This window comes from Rhinoderma darwinii, chromosome 5 (assembly GCF_050947455.1).
Source record: "Rhinoderma darwinii isolate aRhiDar2 chromosome 5, aRhiDar2.hap1, whole genome shotgun sequence".
In the NCBI taxonomy this organism is placed as follows: domain Eukaryota; kingdom Metazoa; phylum Chordata; class Amphibia; order Anura; family Rhinodermatidae; genus Rhinoderma; species Rhinoderma darwinii.
The window spans coordinates 9,389,464-9,408,027 of record NC_134691.1 but is presented as its reverse complement, the minus strand read 5'-3'; the positions used below and the strand labels follow the sequence as shown (position 1 = coordinate 9,408,027).

The following is an 18,564-nucleotide window of genomic DNA, read 5'->3' as shown; positions in this document are numbered from 1 at the left end:
TGACCTATAATAAATGTGAAACCTGCCGGTCCTTATTGTGCCATCACATACATTGTCCTCACTTTCCCCTGAGAAAGGGAAAGAATTGTAAAATTGTACGACCAACATTGGAAATTCTCTGTTCGTGATATCAATTGCTCCTAATTGTCACAGTATTGGGACAAATAATCTGGTTTTGGAAAAAATGTAAGGTTGATTTGATAATTTTTTATGTTCCTGGCAAAAAAAAACTCAAACGTGTAACCATAAACAATATTAGAGGGCGTGTATACTTTTGCAACCATCTGTTTTAATAGCCCCATTGTGTCTAAAATGAAAAAAAAAATGAACAAATTGGGATTAGAAATCGACCGTATTGTGTCTACAGCTCTAATGCATGTGTCTCCATGGTTACAGACTGCAAACAAACCCTGTGTGTAGTCTGGTCCTGCAGTCATGTGTTACTCCCTTCCTTCGGCCTCCTGTTCTATTGTCTGTAGGTTATCAAGAAGGAGGGGCAGAAGAGAGTAACATATGTCTACAGGATCAGACTACACATGGTTTTCTTGTCATATGTAACCATGGAGACACATAGGTCTGAATAGGAGCTGTATGCCCAAAACAGTAGGAGAGTTTTAATCTACACCTGACCTGCTGCTGCTAAATTGCAGGAATAAACCTATGCTATACATTAACATTGGCGTGTGTTTCAAGCACAGGACCACGTGCCGTACACCGGCTGCAGACTCCGAGCTGATTTTAGTGAATATGGGGACCTAGGCACCAAGTAAAGTGCCCCCTTCTTGATTTTTAGACAGCCGATTTAATATTTAAAAATATATATAAAACACAGCTACATGTGAAATCTTACTTAAATGTTTATACCTGAATACAGCCATATAATGCCAAATAAAACTTCCATACAATGCCCACAAAATACTGCCATTCAGCACCTACGTAATACCACCATATAATGCCGAAATAGTGAAGGGGTTAATGGCAAAAACTTTGGTGGACCAGGGAAGTGAAAAAGTTAATAATAATGTCCCTGGTGGTCCAGGGCAGCAAAAGGGTAACATGCTCCACTCTCAGGTCGCTTCTAGGGATTCACACCTTAGGTGCCCTCTAGGAAATGGGCAATTTCCAAGTTTACAACCCCCTGTAAAACCGACTGTGGCCAGTTCTCATGTCTCTGGAGCAGATATTTGATTAAAGTATTGAGGTTTGAAAACATTGGGAGCTCACAGGACACTGATCAGAACCCCTGATCGTTCATTAGAGGCAGGCATGGAGGTGTGGGCCGGGGGGACAGGGTGCAGTGCTTCTGAGTGTGGGAGAACATCACAGCAGCTAGCAGCCAGTTCTCATGTCTTGTGAAGGAGCAGATAATTGATTAAAGTATTAGGAATCGAAAACATTGGGAGCTCAGAGGACACTGATCAGAACCCCTGATCGTTCATTAGAGGCAGGCATGGAGGTGTGGGCCGGGGGACAGGGTGCAGTGCTTCTGAGTGTGGGAGAACATCACAGCAGTTAGTGCCCTCACCTTCTGGACACATAATATCGGGAAAAATGTGACGAATACGGATATTACTCAAGGACAAATATGATGGATTATTCTAGAATGATAGGAAAACTTTAAAAGGAATGTTCGGAGAGTCTCCAGTTCTGAAAGACGGCCGGCAATGCTGAATACACCTAATATTACGCCACTCAGTGCTCGATACGCCTAAAACTGCTTAATATAAAATAAATAATAGGGGAAATATTTATCAAGGTTTTCCAGCTCCAGCAAAGGAATGAAACATCAGATGTCAGAGATAGCGTCACCAGGGAGAGTCCTGTGATCGATGAATGCAGAGCGGTGTTTGTGCTCGCTGGTTGTATTGTTGACTCTCCGATAAATAATCCCAATATGTGCTCCCTGCGCTGCTGCATTAATATGTCAGACAAGAGGAAGAAAGCAAAGCAGACGACACATTCATGAGCTGTTCTGTACACACCTGAAGAAGTCCCACATCTCACAGGAAGAGAAAATAGTACCAAGGATATGGATATAACTCTAGAGATAAACTGCAGATCATTGCACCATTTTATGTGTTTATACGTGTATGTTCACACTGCATATTTTCGGCCATTTTTCAGGCCGTAAACCGCCAAAAAACGGCAGAAAAATCGGAAGCAGAATGCCTCCAAATATCTGCCAATTCATTTCAAAGGGAAACACGGCGTTTTGTTCCGAAGGGGTTTTTTTTTACGCAGCCGTTTTGAAAAATGGCCACGTTAAAAAACGCCCGCAAAAAGTGCATGTCACCCCTTGAGCCGTTTTTGGAGCCGTTTTTCATTGACTCTATAGAAAAAAAGCTCCAAAAACGGCCGTAAATAGCAAAGTAATTACAAAACGTCTGAGAATCAGGAGCTTTTTTTCCCTTGAAAACAGCTCCGTATTTTCAGAAGTTTTTTGTTAAGTGTGTGAACATACCCTTATATATTCTGCATGATGCAGGATAATAAAGCCAATTTATTTAGTAGTTATATTCTTGTATATAGGGGCAGTATTATAGTAGTTATATTCTTGTATATAGGGGGCAGTATTATAGTAGGTATATTCTTGTATATAGGGGGCAGTATTATAGTAGTTATATTCTTGTATATAGGAGCAGTATTATAGTAGTTATATTCTTGTATATAGGGGGCAGTATTATAGTAGTTATATTCTTGTATATAGGGCAGTATTATAGTAGTTATATTCTTGTATATAGGGGCAGTATTATAGTAGTTATACTCTTGTATATAGGGCAGTATTATAGTAGGTATATTCTTGTATATAGGGGCAGTATTATAGTAGTTATACTCTTGTATATAGGAGCAGTATTATAGTAGTTATATTCTTGTATATAGGGGCAGTATTATAGTAGTTATATTCTTGTATATAGGGACAGTATTATAGTAGTTATATTCTTGTATATAGGAGCAGTATTATAGTAGTTATATTCTTGTATATAGGGGTCAGTATTATAGTAGTTATAGTCTTGTATATAGGGGCAGTATTATAGTCGTTATATTCTTGTATATAGGGGGCAGTATTATAGTAGTTATATTCTTGTATATAGGGCAGTATTATAGTAGGTATATTCTTGTATATAGGGGCAGTATTATAGTAGTTATACTCTTGTATATAGGAGCAGTATTATAGTAGTTATATTCTTGTATATAGGGGCAGTATTATAGTAGTTATATTCTTGTATATAGGGACAGTATTATAGTAGTTATATTCTTGTATATAGGAGCAGTATTATAGTAGTTATATTCTTGTATATAGGGGTCAGTATTATAGTAGTTATAGTCTTGTATATAGGGGCAGTATTATAGTCGTTATATTCTTGTATATAGGGGGCAGTATTATAGTCGTTATATTCTTGTATATAGGGGCAGTATTATAGTAGTTATACTCTTGTATATAGGGACAGTATTATAGTAGTTCTATTCTTGTCCATAGGAGAGGATAGACGTGTGCTTGTGAGCTCCCTGTTAGGACTATGCATGGCTTCTGACCCAGGTGGAGGGGAGGGGTCCTGGGCTGATGATCCTGGGAAAGCCCAGAGTCTGGAGTTTGACCTGCAGCATGGAGATGGTGGAGGTGAAGATCTGGAAATGAGTCAACTGAATCTCATGATGTTGGTGAATTGTGCACAAAAATGACAAAGAAAAATATCTTTAAAATGGAAATGCAAGTTCGCAAATTGAGAACTGAAATTAACCAAGAGACTGATCCAAAGGCAAAGCTGATGAAATGTGAGTGTCTGGATGTTTGCACACGTGAGCTGGTGATATTGAAGGAGAGATTGCAGAAAGACTCATGCACAGTGCCCAAAATAAAGAACCGGGCAATGGAGAATAAAAGGGAGACCAGAGCCCAAACTGTGAAGAGAAAAAATATCATTGCAAAAAAAGACACTGACTATAATATTGTGTATAATATTGTGGAGCAGGGCAACCCTGGAAGATATGAGTGTGCAGTGGCTGGAGGATCACATCTCTCATCATGTGTGGGGTCTGTGCAATCAGCCAACACAAATGCTGCTAAAGCTGCAGAGAAATGTGTGCCAGCTGACGAGGGGTTAACTGCAGTAGACTCTATGTGCAGTACTGATGAAGTAAATGCGAGTGGCACTCCTGGGAGTGAGCAAGAAAGTGCCACATATACTGACATTGTAAGTGAGACCTCGCTCAGCGCGGTGATTGACAGTCTGATATCTGATGAACCAGCGGCACAGGCTGAGGCGGACATTGCAGACCCTGTTCTGGAGGTTCAGACGTCCGCAGTGTCAGTGAATGAAGTGCAGGTTACACAGCGATCAGGAGCATACACAGGAGGATCTGCAGTACAATCAGCTGAGGAGAGGTCCAGTCCTGACCCCCCTGCTGACAGACCTCAGTACAGGAGACTGTTCTCCAGCGTCACAAGACCGACTAACCCCACACCTCAGAGGAGGAACGCGGTCAGAATCAGGTATTCGGGACCAGAGGAAAACATCCCTTCCAGACTCTACATTGGGAAAGTTTTGTTGAAGGAGTTTATGAAGTTTAAAGCTTCTGAGGTGTTCGCTCTGATCCACGTTCCCTCCAGCAGGAATTATGACATCAGTTTCAAGCTGCAATATAGTCTAGACTTGTTCTGGAGTATTTTTAACGATACAAAGGAGCATGCGATGTGGGAGCATCTACATGTCATCCAGCTGACTAAACCCCAGGTAGTCACTGCCACTGTCCTGTTCCAGTCTGAGGTGGTGGCTCTGGCAGATTTGCAGCACTGGTTGAGCAGATATTGTGAGGTGAAGAGACTGCCAACAAAGATCTATGATGAGGAGGAGATCTGGAATGGAGGATATTCTGTCAAGATCCAGCTGGTTCAGGAGAATGGAGTGACCAGACATCTGCCGCACTCCTTCTACCTGGGCTCGGAGAGAGGCATATGTTACTACCCTGGTCAACCGCGACGGTGCCATAGATGTGGGGGCAGACACCTGGCGTTCAACTGTTCCCGTATTAAGTGCTCACTATGTGGTCAGTTTGGGCATGTGAAGGACGAGTGTACAGGACCTGTCATCTGTAACCTGTGCTTAGGACCTGGACATACATTCCGGGAGTGTCCACATGCAGAACATAATAAAGAGGAGACCTTTAAAGAAGCCATGGAGGATGAGCAGGAGGATGTCTCCATATGTGTAGATACAACCCCAGAACCTGGAAGCCCCAGCGAGGATGTGAGCCGAAGTACCAGAGACCCTGCTCCAGAGACAAATCTCCCATCTGTGGATGCTGCACAAGTGTCACCAGCCACTGAAAATAGAGGTCATGCTAAAAGTAAAATAGCCAGTCACTCTGTCACCAAAACATCTAAAAATCTGCCCAACACCAGTAAGGAACCAGCTGATCCAGCCGCAGCGACCAGTAAGGAACCAGCTGATCCAGCCGCAGCGACCAGTAAAAAAACAGCTGATCTAGCCGCAGCGACCAGTAAAGAACCAGCTGATCCAGCCGCAGCGACTAGTATGGATGAGGAGGGATTTCAGACGGTTAAAAGGAGAAGTAAAACAGATGATTCTTCTAGGAAAAAAATCACTGCTGCAAAGAAATCACCGGAGTCTCCAGTGCTGGCGATAACGGGGGGACGTTACTGTGCGCTGGGAGAAGATGACCAGGAAGAAGAAGCAGAGATGGAGCAAGTCTCCTCACGCAACCCAGACGACGAACCTCAGGATGAAGACTCTGACCCCCCAATGTCCACCAAAAGATGGGGTGTAACGGGACATAGCAGTGGAAGAAGGAAAAAAAGTAGGAAAGATCTGTAACCAGGATGATGCTGAAAATCACCTCCATCAATGTGAACAGTGTGAAGAATAGGAGCAGGCGGCAGGCGATATTACAGCGTCTGTCTGACGACAAATCTGACATCATCTTTATACAAGAGAATTATCTGAAGAGCAATGCTCAGGTGTACGCAGCCAAGAGAGACTGGAGACACGGACCATCATTCTGGTCCTTTGGACTGGAACGAAATGATGGCGTAGGAATTCTATTTAATAATATGGACGTACAAGTGGAGAAAGTCCTGGAGATCTTCTCCGGCCGCTGCCTGATGCTGGACTTTACCCTGGACACTGTACATTATAGAGTCATTAATATCTATGCCCAGCAAAGCAGGAAAGAGAGGAGGGAATTATTCCAAAATATTAAGCCCTATTGTTTTACTTCTAAGGTCTTTATTTTGAGTGGTGACTTCAATAGTGTCTCCAGTAATGTGGATCGTTCCAGTAGTCACAAAAGATTGAGATATGATGAAAATTTTCTCAATAGTCTAGTCCAGCAGGCTCATTTAGTGGACCCCTATGGTCTACATTGTAGTCGTAAAGCTTACACTTATCATAAGGGAGGTCATGCAAGCAGAATAGACCGTGTGTACATTAAGAAAGAATTGAAGTGTTCTCAGTATAGGATAAGTCCTATAGAGTTCTCTGACCAGTGTATGGTGAGTGTAACGCTGGATCTGGACGATGCTGTGGTCTATGGTAAGGGCTACTGGAAGGTAAATAGCTCTGCGCTCCAGGATCCACAGTTTAAAGAGTCCTTTATCGCATTTTATAATGACCGGAGAACTACCCAGTGTATGTGCAATGATACAGCGGAGTGGTGGGAGGACATGAAAAGAGACATCAAGCAGTTTATTATAAGAGCTGCAAAGAGACGGAGTAATATGGAGTATATGAGGTATTCTGCCCTGAGACTGCTACTGAGCCGTCTATACAGTAAGATGAATAGTGGAGAACAGGTAGACGCCGACAGCGTCCGCCAGATAAAGCAGAAGATGAGACAGCTGCAGTATGATCGCCTCAAGTCCCTGAAGGCAGAAGGCCAGTTTGATAGTTGGGGGGTTCATACCCCAGATCCCTTTATTGCCTGTAAGAACCGGGTTAGTAAGAAACTTCTGGTGAGTCTATTAGATAAGAACGGGATGGAGCAATCAGAACAGAAAAAACTTCATAAAATCATTGGAAATTATTATGGAAAACTGTTTGAAGGGAGTCAGATTAGAGATGACGACATAAAAGCCTATCTGAAGAGTGTGACCCTGCCAAAATTAGATCCAGCGCAGGCAGATAGCATGGCTGACCCTATATCTGAGGAGGAGGTAAAGAGGAGCATTGACTCCTTAAAAACCAAGAAGAGTCCTGGTCTGGACGGCCTGACCAGCGAGTTTTATAAGGAGTTCAGGGATTTATTGGCCCCTGACCTGGTGCAGGTATATAATGATTGCCTCTCTGCTGGGAAACTTTTACAATCGCAGTATAAATCTGTTCTAGTTCTCCTAGCAAAGAAGGGAAATCTGAAAGATTTAAAAAATTGTCGTCCATTGTCCCTGCTGAACACGGATTATAAAATCCTGGCCAAGATCTTGTATTACAGGCTGAGTGAGGTGGCGGATGATCTCATCATCCCTAATCAGACGTGTGGTGTGAAAGGCCGGACTATAGAGGACTCCTTGCTGCTGATGAGAGAATCCATGACTTATATTAAGCAGCATGAGGTGGGGACATATATAGTAGGCTTAGACCAGAGTAAGGCCTTTGATAGAGTCCATCATGACTACCTATATCAGGTGTTGTTGGAGTACGGCCTTCCTGCGCAGTTTGTACAATGGCTGCAGGTTCTGTATAAGGAGGCAGTTAGCCGGCCTCTGATTAATGGTCACTTGGCAGACGCCTTCAGTATAAAGTCGGGTGTGCGGCAAGGCTGCCCTCTCAGCCCATTATTATATGTGTTTAGTCTGGATCCATTTTTAAGGAAATTGCAGGATAATAAAAAGTTTATGGGGTTGAAATGTCATTTTCAGAATAAAGTAGAGGAGATAAAGTTCTGCGCCTATGCGGATGATGTGACGGTCATGTTGTCTTCTGCTGGTGACTGTGCAGCTCTACAGCAAGAGATAGCCAGGTTTTCCCAGGTGTCTAATTCTGCTGTGAATATGGAGAAGAGCGAGGCCTTGTGGTTGGGAAGTGACAGCGATGTCTTCTCGGTGCCCTTCAGAACAGTTGAGGAGAAGATAAAGATTTGGGGAGTTGTGTTTGGAGCTGTGGATGAAGGGAAGGTGAACTGGGAGGAGAAGTTAGCGCTGTGTGAGCAGGAGGTGCTGAGCTGGAAGCACTGGCGGCTGACGTATCAGGAGAAGGTCCGCCTGTTGAAGAGCTTCCTCCTCCCGCTCTTCCTATATATCAGTGTGGTGTTTCCAGTACCGGATACTTTACTTCCCAGACTGACAAACGTTTTCTTCCGCTTCTTGTGGGGTAACAGGGTAAACGTAGTCAGGAGGAACATTGTCTATCTCCCTCATAAGGAAGGTGGTCTCTCCATGCCCTGCCCGGAGCTCTTCTTTAGTCTTATGTTTCTGATGAAGAATTTTTTATTTTGTAAGAATGCTGAGGTCAAGCTATGGGGCAGTTTGTTTAAAAGTCAGATCCAGCAGTTTGTGTCTGTGTGGTCAATAGGTGACCCCATAAAGAGGATCTCAGGGCGCATTAAGAATAACGTGTCTTGGTATGGAGTCAATATAATCAGGAAGATCATTAAATGGAAGATCTTATATGATGATGTCAAGTTACTCCATAGGATGGAGTTGTACAAGAAGCTCCTTAGATGTCAGTTCACTGTCCATATACAATTGAGGGAAGCCCCGAGCCTTGATATAAGACAGGCTGCAAAAATCCTGGATGACTCTAGAGTTCCTCCGCACATGAGGGACGTGGCATGGTTGGGATTCCATGGTAAAATGTATGTTAGAGCCAACCTTAAGTGTAGATTCGTGTTGGACAGATTCTGTCCTAGAGAAGAGTGTCCCCAGATACTAGAGACCATGGAACATCTACTGTTATAGTGTCCTTTCAGTATACAATTATGGGAAGCTGTGTCCCTGTCCCTGCAGTTACCACATCTAGTGGGACAGCCATACTCTCAGCTGCTGTATGGAGACTTCCAGCCTGAACTTAGTGTATATGATAGAAGTTCATTATATGTCATAAATGTGGTGACCCTGTATCATCTGTGGTGTGCGCGATGCAGCCTGGTCATCAATAAAGAAGAACTCTCCTGTAATACTGTCAGGCATAATATCTTGGAAAGTCTTAAGACTGTGTATAGGAAAGATATGAAAAATAATTTGAATTTATACTGGAGGAATATTAATATATCATGCTTTGTTTATTATTTGTGATGTTATTAAGAGACAAGTTTTGTTCTATATTTGTCATGACTGTCTTGTAAATACATTGTAATATTTTGTTGCAAGTTTTCAAATAAAAAGATCATTATAGTAGTTATATTCTTGTATATAGGGGGCAGTGTTATAGTAGTTATATTCTTGTATATAGGGGCAGTATTATAGTAGTTATATTCTTGTACATAGGAGCAGTATTATAGTGGTTATATTCCTGTATATAGGAGGCAGTATTATAGTAGTTATATTCTTGTATATAGGGGGCTATATTACAGTAGTTATATTCTTGTATATAGGAGCAGTATTATAGTAGTTATATTCTTGTATATAGGAGCAGTATTATAGTAGTTATATTCTTGTATATAGGAGCAGTGTTATAGTAGTTATATTCTTGTATATAGGGGCAGTATTATAGTAGTTATATTCTTGTATATAGGGGGCAGTATTATAGTAGTTATATTCTTGTATATAGGAGCAGTATTATAGTAGTTATACTCTTGTATATAGGAGCAGTATTATAGTAGTTATATTCTTGTATATAGGGGCAGTATTATAGTAGTTATATTCTTGTATATAGGGACAGTATTATAGTAGTTATATGCTTGTATATAGGAGCAGTATTATAGTAGTTATATTCTTGTATATAGGGGTCAGTATTATAGTAGTTATAGTCTTGTATATAGGGGCAGTATTATAGTCGTTATATTCTTGTATATAGGGGGCAGTATTATAGTAGTTATATTCTTGTATATAGGGGCAGTATTATAGTAGTTATATTCTTGTATATAGGGGCAGTATTATAGTAGTTATACTCTTGTATATAGGGACAGTATTATAGTAGTTCTATTCTTGTCCATAGGAGAGGATAGACGTGTGCTTGTGAGCTCCCTGTTAGGACTATGCATGGCTTCTGACCCAGGTGGAGGGGAGGGGTCCTGGGCTGATGATCCTGGGAAAGCCCAGAGTCTGGAGTTTGACCTGCAGCATGGAGATGGTGGAGGTGAAGATCTGGAAATGAGTCAACTGAATCTCATGATGTTGGTGAATTGTGCACAAAAATGACAAAGAAAAATATCTTTAAAATGGAAATGCAAGTTTGCAAATTGAGAACTGAAATTAACCAAGAGACTGATCCAAAGGCAAAGCTGATGAAATGTGAGTGTCTGGATGTTTGCACACGTGAGCTGGTGATATTGAAGGAGAGATTGCAGAAAGACTCATGCACAGTGCCCAAAATAAAGAACCGGGCAATTGAGAACAAAAGGGAGACCAGAGCCCAAACTGTGAAGAGAAAAAATATCATTGCAAAAAAAGACACTGACTATAAGACTGTATATAATATTGTGGAGCAGGGAAACCCTGGAAGATATGAGTGTGCAGTGGCTGGAGGTTCACATCTCTCATCATGTGTGGGGTCTGTGCAATCAGCCAACACAAATGCTGCTAAAGCTGCAGAGAAATGTGTGCCAGCTGACGAGGGGTTAACTGCAGTAGACTCTATGTGCAGTACAGATGAAGTGAATGCGAGTGGCACTCCTGGGAGTGAGCAAGAAAGTGCCGCATATACTGACATTGTAAGTAAGACTTTGCTCAGCGCGGTGATTGACAGTCTGATATCGGATGAACCAGCGGCACAGGTTGAGGCGGACATTGCAGACCCTGTTCTGGAGGTTCAGCCGTCCGCAGTGTCAGTGAATGGAGTGCAGGTTACACAGCGATCAGGAGCAGACACAGGAGGATCTGCAGTACAATCAGCTGAGGAGAGGTCCAGTCCTGACCCACCTGCTGACAGACCTCAGTACAGGAGACTGTTCTCCAGCGTCACAAGACCGCCTAACCCCCCACCTCAGAGGAACGCGGTCAGAATCAGGTACTCAGGACTAGAGGAAAACCTCCCCTCCAGACTCTACATTGGGAAAGTTTTGTTGAAGGAGTTTATGAAGTTTAAAGCTTCTGAGGTGTTCGCTCTGATCCACATTCCCTCCAGCAGGAATTATGATATCAGTTTCAAGCTGCAATATAGTCTAGACTTGTTCTGGAGTATTTATAATGATACAAAGGAGCACGCGATGTGGGAGCATCTACATGTCATCCAGCTGACTAAACCCCAGGTAGTCACCGCCACCGTCCTGTTCCAGTCTGAGGTGGTGGCTCTGGCAGATTTGCAGCACTGGTTGAGCAGATATTGTGAGGTGAAGAGACTGCCAACAAAGATTTATGATGAGGAGGAGATCTGGAATGGAGGATATTCTGTCAAGATCCAGCTGGTTCAGGAGAATGGAGTGACCAGACATCTGCCGCACTCCTTGTTACCTGGGCTCGGAGAGAGGCATATGTTACTACCCTGGTCAACCGCGACTGTGCCATAGATGTGGGGGCAGACACCTGGCATTTAACTGTTCCCGTATTAAGTGCTCACTATGTGGTCAGTTTGGGCATGTGAAGGACGATTGTACGGGACCTGTCATCTGTAACCTGTGCTTAGGACCTGGACATACATTCCAGGAGTGTCCACATGCAGAACATAATAAAGAGGAGACCTTTAAAGGAGCCATGGAGGAAGAGCAGGAGGATGTCTCCATATGTGTAGATACAACCCCAGAACCTGGAAGTCCCAACGATGATGTGAGCCAAAGTACCAGAGACCCTGCTCCAGAGACGAATGTCCCATCTGTGGATGCTGCACAAGTGTCACCAGCCACTGAAAATAGAGGTCATGCTAAAAGCAAAATATCCAGTCACTCTGTCACCAAACATCTGCCCGACACCAGTAAGGAACCAGCTGATCCAGCCGCAGCAACCAGTAAAAAACCAGCTGGGCCAGCCGCAGCGACCAGAAAAAAACCAGCTGATCCAGCCGCAGCGACCAGTAAGGAACCACCTGATCCTGCCGCAGCGACCTGTAAGGAGCCAGCTGATCCAGCCGCAGCAACCAGTATCGATGAGGAGGGATTTCAGACGGTTAAAAGGAGAAGTAAAACAGATGATTCTTCTAGGAAAAAAAATCACTGCTGCAAAGAAATCACTGGAGTCTCCAGTGCTGGCGATAACTGGGGGACGTTACTGTGCGCTGGGAGAAGATGACCAGGAAGAAGAAGCAGAGATGGAGCAAGTCTCCTCACACAACCCAGATGACGAACCTCAGGATGAAGACCCTGACCCCCCAATGTCCACCAAAAGATGGGGTGTTACAGGACATAGCAGTGGAAGAAGGAAAAAAAGTAGGAAAGACATGTAACCAAGATGGGGCTGAAAATCACCTCCTATTAATGTGAACAGTGTGAAGAATAGGAGCAGGCGGCAGGCGATATTCCAGCGTCTGTCTGACGACAAAACCAATGTCATCTTTATACAAGAGACTTATCTACAGAGTAATGTCCCTGCTGTGTCCCTGTCCCTGCAGTCACCACATCTAGTGGGACAGTGAAGCTCTTTGCTGCTGTATGGAGACTTCTAGCCCGAACTCAGTTTATATCATAGAGGTTCACTATATGTCATAAATGTGGTGACCGTGTACCCTCTGTGGTGTGCGCGATGCTGCCCGGTCACCAATAAAGAAGAACTCTCCTGTAATACTGTCTAGAATAATATCATGAAAAATAGTTGAAACAATCTATACTGGAGCAATATTCATATATTATGGTTTGTTTAATGATTGTGATGTTATTAAGAGACATACGTTTATTTTCTTTATCTGTTATGAGTGTATTGCAAAGGTATTGTAATATTTTGTTGCAAGTTTTGAAATAAAAAAGATAATTATAGTAGTTATATTCTTGTATATAGGGGCAGTATTATAGTAGCTTTTATTCTTGTATATAGGGGCAGTATTATAGTAGTTATATTCTTGTATATAGGGGCAGTATTATAGTAGATATATTCTTGTATATAGGGGCAGTATTATAGTAGTTATATTCTTGTATATAGGGGCAGTATTATAGTAGTTATATTCTTGAAGGACCAGTGTCACGGAAAAAAATTTTTTTACATCAGTTTGATTTTAGTGTTTTATTAAAAACTTTTAGATTTATTTGTGTGTTTGTGTTTTAATTTTTTTTATTTTTGAACTTTTTCTTCCCTATGAGGGCTGCCATTTTTTTTTTCCATTTCTGTATACAGACATGGAATACGGCACATACAGTCCCATAGTGAATGCGAACGGGGCCCGTTCCATCCACTATGCTGTACGCCATCTGTGTGGGAACGGCGCATGCGCCGCTCCCACACAGTCCAAGTTGAACCTTGCGACGTCCGGCGCCATTTTCCTGTGGACCGGAAGTCGCGGCCGGACAGTAAGATTACTACTTCCGGTCGCGGCTTCCGGACTTGTGCACTTGGAGCGGGAGGTAGCAGACGGAGCGGACGGACCGGAGGGAGCGTCGGCGGCTGGAGCAGGTAAGTTATTTGTGTGTATGTTCGTGTTTTACTGTGTGTTTACTACTGTATGTAAACCTACTACACTGTGTGTTAGCTAAAAAAAATGGCGACACACAGTGTAGGAGGTTTGACCGTTCAATCCCCTCGTTTCTCCCGGCACTAGCCAGGATAAAGGAGGGGTGGATTCTGAGAGCTCACTAGAGCGAGTGAGTTTTCTCAAATTTTGCAGCATAAAGCAATGTGGTTGCTTTACCACATGCAATGCTGCAATTTTGGGAATTGCTCCATCTAGTGACCAGCACTGGGAAATATTATAAATTAGAATCTAATTTATAATATTTCCTGACTCGTGAAAAAAATTAAAAAAATTAGAACAATGTTTAATCACCTATACACTAATTGTTTAACTAAAAAAAAAATACATTTTTTTCTAGCGTCACATTCCCTTTAAGCTCCCGCTTGAGAAAGGTTCAGGTGTGAACCGAAACGTTGCTCATTCTTCCACCTGGTGGTGAATAAACCAACATCTCCCCAACACTGAAGTCCTGGTGCTGTTACTTGTTTTTTGTTCCTGGTATATATCTATATCATTTTAATACGTAATATTTTTTACCCAATGTACCATGGTACTGAACATTGAGAATTCTCATGTGTATAAATTCTCATAATAGTGATACTGTAGACGTTAACATTTTGACTTGTCTAACAAATCATCCCAAGTGTTTGTTAATGTGCGCTCCACCTCCATGTTACTTATTGAAAATGACATACTGCTTCTCCAGGTGCCCCCGGCTTCCCATCTTTTCCATCTTTGCCAGCAATGCCCTGAAACAAAATTGGAGGAAATAATAAGAATAGGAGCAGCAGAGTTATTAAAAAGTGTGAACAGTTCGAGGGCATTAATATTACAGAGCAGGACACACATACGTAGCGCAGAGTACACAGCTCATCAGCTTTTATCATCTCTTTTTGGGTGGGTTTGCATATGTGTTGTTGCTATATAGGGTAAAATTCCTTTAATATGGAATTTATTAGACAAGGAATTGCAATAATCTGTAACGAACATCCTGGACCTCTTGGACCTGAGACAATAAATGATAAGACCCTTCTAATCAATATGTAGCTCTGAGAAATATGTGCCCCTTCTAGATGTCCCCTATTATTACCTATATGTCTTCATGGATGATTTCTGATCCTTATGAAAATGTTAACTATGTAACCTGTGAAATCATAAACTTATCTAATATTCATATCACTCATGTGAAAAAAAAATTGCCCCCTTAATCTTAATAACAGGTTGTACTAACCAGTAGTCCTGGTAGTCCGGGGGGGCCTTTGGGTCCTGGTGGTCCATCTTTTCCCTGCAACAAAGAGCAGAGATTTTTTTTTACAATAATTTTAGGAAAATATATTCATGATGATAAACAATAATTCAGCAAATCAATCATATAAAGAGGTAGTTATATTTAAATGAGGTATCCCACAATTCCTCTTGGTAATGAGCTGATCACAAAGTCTCCCCTAAGAACTCCAGCGAATAAGCTGTAATATGTGGGGAAAATTGGCAGTAAGTGTTTAGTTTCCCTGCAGCGCCACCTCAGGGAAAATCAAACATTACACAGTGTCCATTCATATCATAGTGTTGTCTGTATAATACAGGAAAGGGCCTCCAGAGCGAGAGACGCTCTATGTAACCGCTCTCCACTGTGACCAAGAGATGAGGATCCTGTACGGAGGACCCTCCTCTTTTTATGTGGAATTCTCTAATATGGTTGTAATGGTGGGGATAGGGAAACAGACAAGTGAGCCCTAATCTACCCGCCACTCAGTCCCTGCCTACTTGCAACGACCCGCTCTAGGCGACGGGGTACAACTGGGAGACGGTCCCTACGCTCAGTAAGTGCACGACAGACAAACAGACAAGGGTACACAAAGCTAAGGGAAATGGGGCAGTTGCCCACGGCAACACCGTGAGCAACAAGAGTGGTGAACAAGCCGAGTTAAACCAGGAGTGTACGAGGTACCAAACGCTGAGCAGGAGAGTAGTGAACAAGCCGAGTCAAACCAGGAGTGTACGAGGTACCAAACGCAGAGCAGGAGAGTAGTCAGTAAGCCAGGGTCAGTATGAAGCAGGGTCAAATAGTTCAGAAGCTGCAGCAGGGCCAGGAAACCAAACGAGAAGAATCACAAGTAAGGAGGAACAGGAAAGGCAGGTATAAATAGACAGAGGGCGGGAGCTAGCTCCGTCTGGCCAGGCTGTGATAGGTTTTCCCACTCCTAAGCCTGCCATCCTGAGTGGAAGATGGAGTCAGTCTCACAGACATAGAAGCAGGTGCAAACTGATTACCTATGGGCATATACACAGAAGCTGTGCCTGGCAGATCCTTTACAATGGTATTGATGTACAATTTTTTTTTTTATTGTATTTTTCCTATAATCATTTTTTCCATTGTAAAAAAAGAGTGGTTTTTTTTCTATTTCTTTTTTTGGTTTCTTCACTTGGATTTTAGTTTTTTGGACTTCAAAACACTTTTATCGATCCCAAAAGGAGATTTGAATATGTGATTTGATTGTTTCACTTTCAAAATACACTGCACTACACTGGAGGGGTCAAATATGCTCATGTCCATGGCAGACATGAGGACCTCTGTTATAGCAACCCATTGGTACCGTTGTCCCCCTTCCTTTGCCGAACTCCTTAGATATCGTGATTGCAATTGACCATGGCCTCTTAGGGGTTAAATGCAGTGATGTAGCTATAGGTGTCGCAACGGTCACAGTTGCAACTAGGCCTCTAAGCCTGACCGCGTTAGTCCCGGTACCAACTGTATCTGCTTCCTCAGGACACAGGTACAGTTGAATTCAATGTTGGAGCAAGGAGCTGATGGCTCCTTGCTCCAGCATTCACTGTGCCATGAACCATGAGCAGCTCGGCGCAGACAGGCACAACGTAGTGATGTCATTGCGTCTGTTTGCGCCGAGTCACTCATAGCACAGGCCAAAGGAGGAGAAGGATCTTCTCCACTCATCGTGTAAATGGGGATAGGTAAGAAATTATTTTTCTATTAGGCACATATAGGGGCATTATACTGGGTATGGGAGGGGGGCCGATATGATGGCAGCTATTGGGGGCATTATACTGTATGTGGGCATTATACTGAATCGGGGTATTATACAGTATGAGCAGCTATGGGGGGCATTAGGCTGCATGGAAGCATTATACTGTATGGGGCAGCTATGTGTGGCATTATACTGTGGGGGCAGCAATGGGGGGCATTTTACTGTGTGGGGGGCATTATACTGTGTAGAGGGCAGTTATGGGGGCCATTATGCTGTGTGGCAGGAGGTTATGGGGGGCATTATTCTGTGTGGAGGAAGCTATGGGGAGCATTATACTGTGGGGCAGCTATGGGGAGCAATATACGGTGGGGGCAGCTATGGGGAGTATTTTATTGTATTGGGCAGCTATGGGGAGCATTATACAGTGTGGGGTCAGCTATGGGGGCATTATATTCAGGGGGCAACTATGGGGGAATTATACTTCGTGGGGGGCAATATACTGTGTGGGGGCAGATATGGGGGTATTATACTGTGTGGGGCAGCTATGGGGGCATTATACTGTGTAGGGGGCAGCTATGGGGAGCATTATACTGTGTGGAGGCATTATACTGTAGAAGGAACTATGGGGGGCATTATACTATGGGGGCTGTTGGGCAAGGCGGCTGGGCATAGGCCCGCGCAGGGGTCTTGGGGAGGGGTAAGGGGGACCAAGCTGAGTTCTAGCGCCGATGAGCCTTTACACACGCCCCTGGTTAAATGACAAGGATAAGAGATAGCTCCGATCCTGGCTGTTGCAGCAGGGTGTCAACCCTTACGGGCACTAATGTTGACCTTTAATGGTTGTCTCCAAGGACGTCTTAGAAACACCTGACTGTAACATTAAACGTCTTCACATAAGATGTCTTCAGGTGATTTTGGGATGAACGTCTTATAAGCATTAGATATTATTTGTCGCGGATATTTCGCTCCTGTAAACACGTCTCATTTGCGGAGTCACTTTACTTTTTGCCCTCAATTCCTAGAAGCAATTTTGGTCTTCCTCGTCTCCGCTTCTTCAATCTCAGAATTCAATCAGTGCTCAGCAGTTTCCTGTGGTGACGAGAAGCCCGTTATGAACTTGTCTCTTTTATCTCAGTAAATCACCTTTCTCCAGACGGTGTTCACAGCGAGAGTCAGGCTGTGCCTTCTCGTAAGTGTGAGAGAATCTGGCAGGGGGCCCATTGTACTTCCATGTAAACATGAACAACATGGTGGCCCCATAAATATTGCAAAACATTTTTTTATTAACTTGTTTATTACCTTTCAAAGCAAAGTCCATTGTCATTGAGCTTATAGGGGTTAACTGTACAATATTTACCACCAATCAGGAATGTTTCTGAATTTTTTCCATATTTAGGCATTCACCCGTAAAGGAAAACTCAATTTTTGCAAAACACCTTTACAATATTCCACAATTAAAATCTACAAAAAATGTTTAGCAAATTGCACTATAATTTCTACTCCATTCAAGTATAAAGATAAAGTAAAAATTAATGGAAACAGTGGGAGATCTCTTGACCGTGATATAGAGTGTGAGGTCACATGACTTCAGATGATACATAAACCTGAGATTCCAAGTGGCAATCAGCAGAATCTTTTTTCTTGACTCGAGACTATAGTTTGGGCGATGTGTATTATACTCCAGAGCTGCACTCACTATTCTGCTGGTGGAGTCACTGTGTATATACATTACATTACTTATCCTGTACTGATCCTGAGTTACATCATGTATTATACTCCAGAGCTGCACTCACTATTCTGCTGGTGGAGTCTCTGTGTACATATATTACATTAATTATCCTGTACTGATCCTGAGTTATATCCTGTGTTATACTCCA

At 42.9% G+C, this 18,564-nt stretch overlaps 1 protein-coding gene across 1 annotated transcript in view; it reads right to left on the bottom strand.

Moving 5' to 3' along the window:
- The window catches only part of COL22A1 (collagen type XXII alpha 1 chain), a 229,320-nt gene that overhangs the window by 14,089 nt on the left and 196,667 nt on the right, over positions 1–18,564 (bottom strand). The window contains exons 48-49 of the mRNA XM_075827932.1: positions 14,935–14,988; positions 14,399–14,452 (exon numbers count right to left, since the gene is read on the bottom strand). Of these exons, the coding sequence (XP_075684047.1) occupies positions 14,399–14,452; positions 14,935–14,988 (108 nt within the window). The remainder of the gene's footprint in view (positions 1–14,398; positions 14,453–14,934; positions 14,989–18,564) is intronic.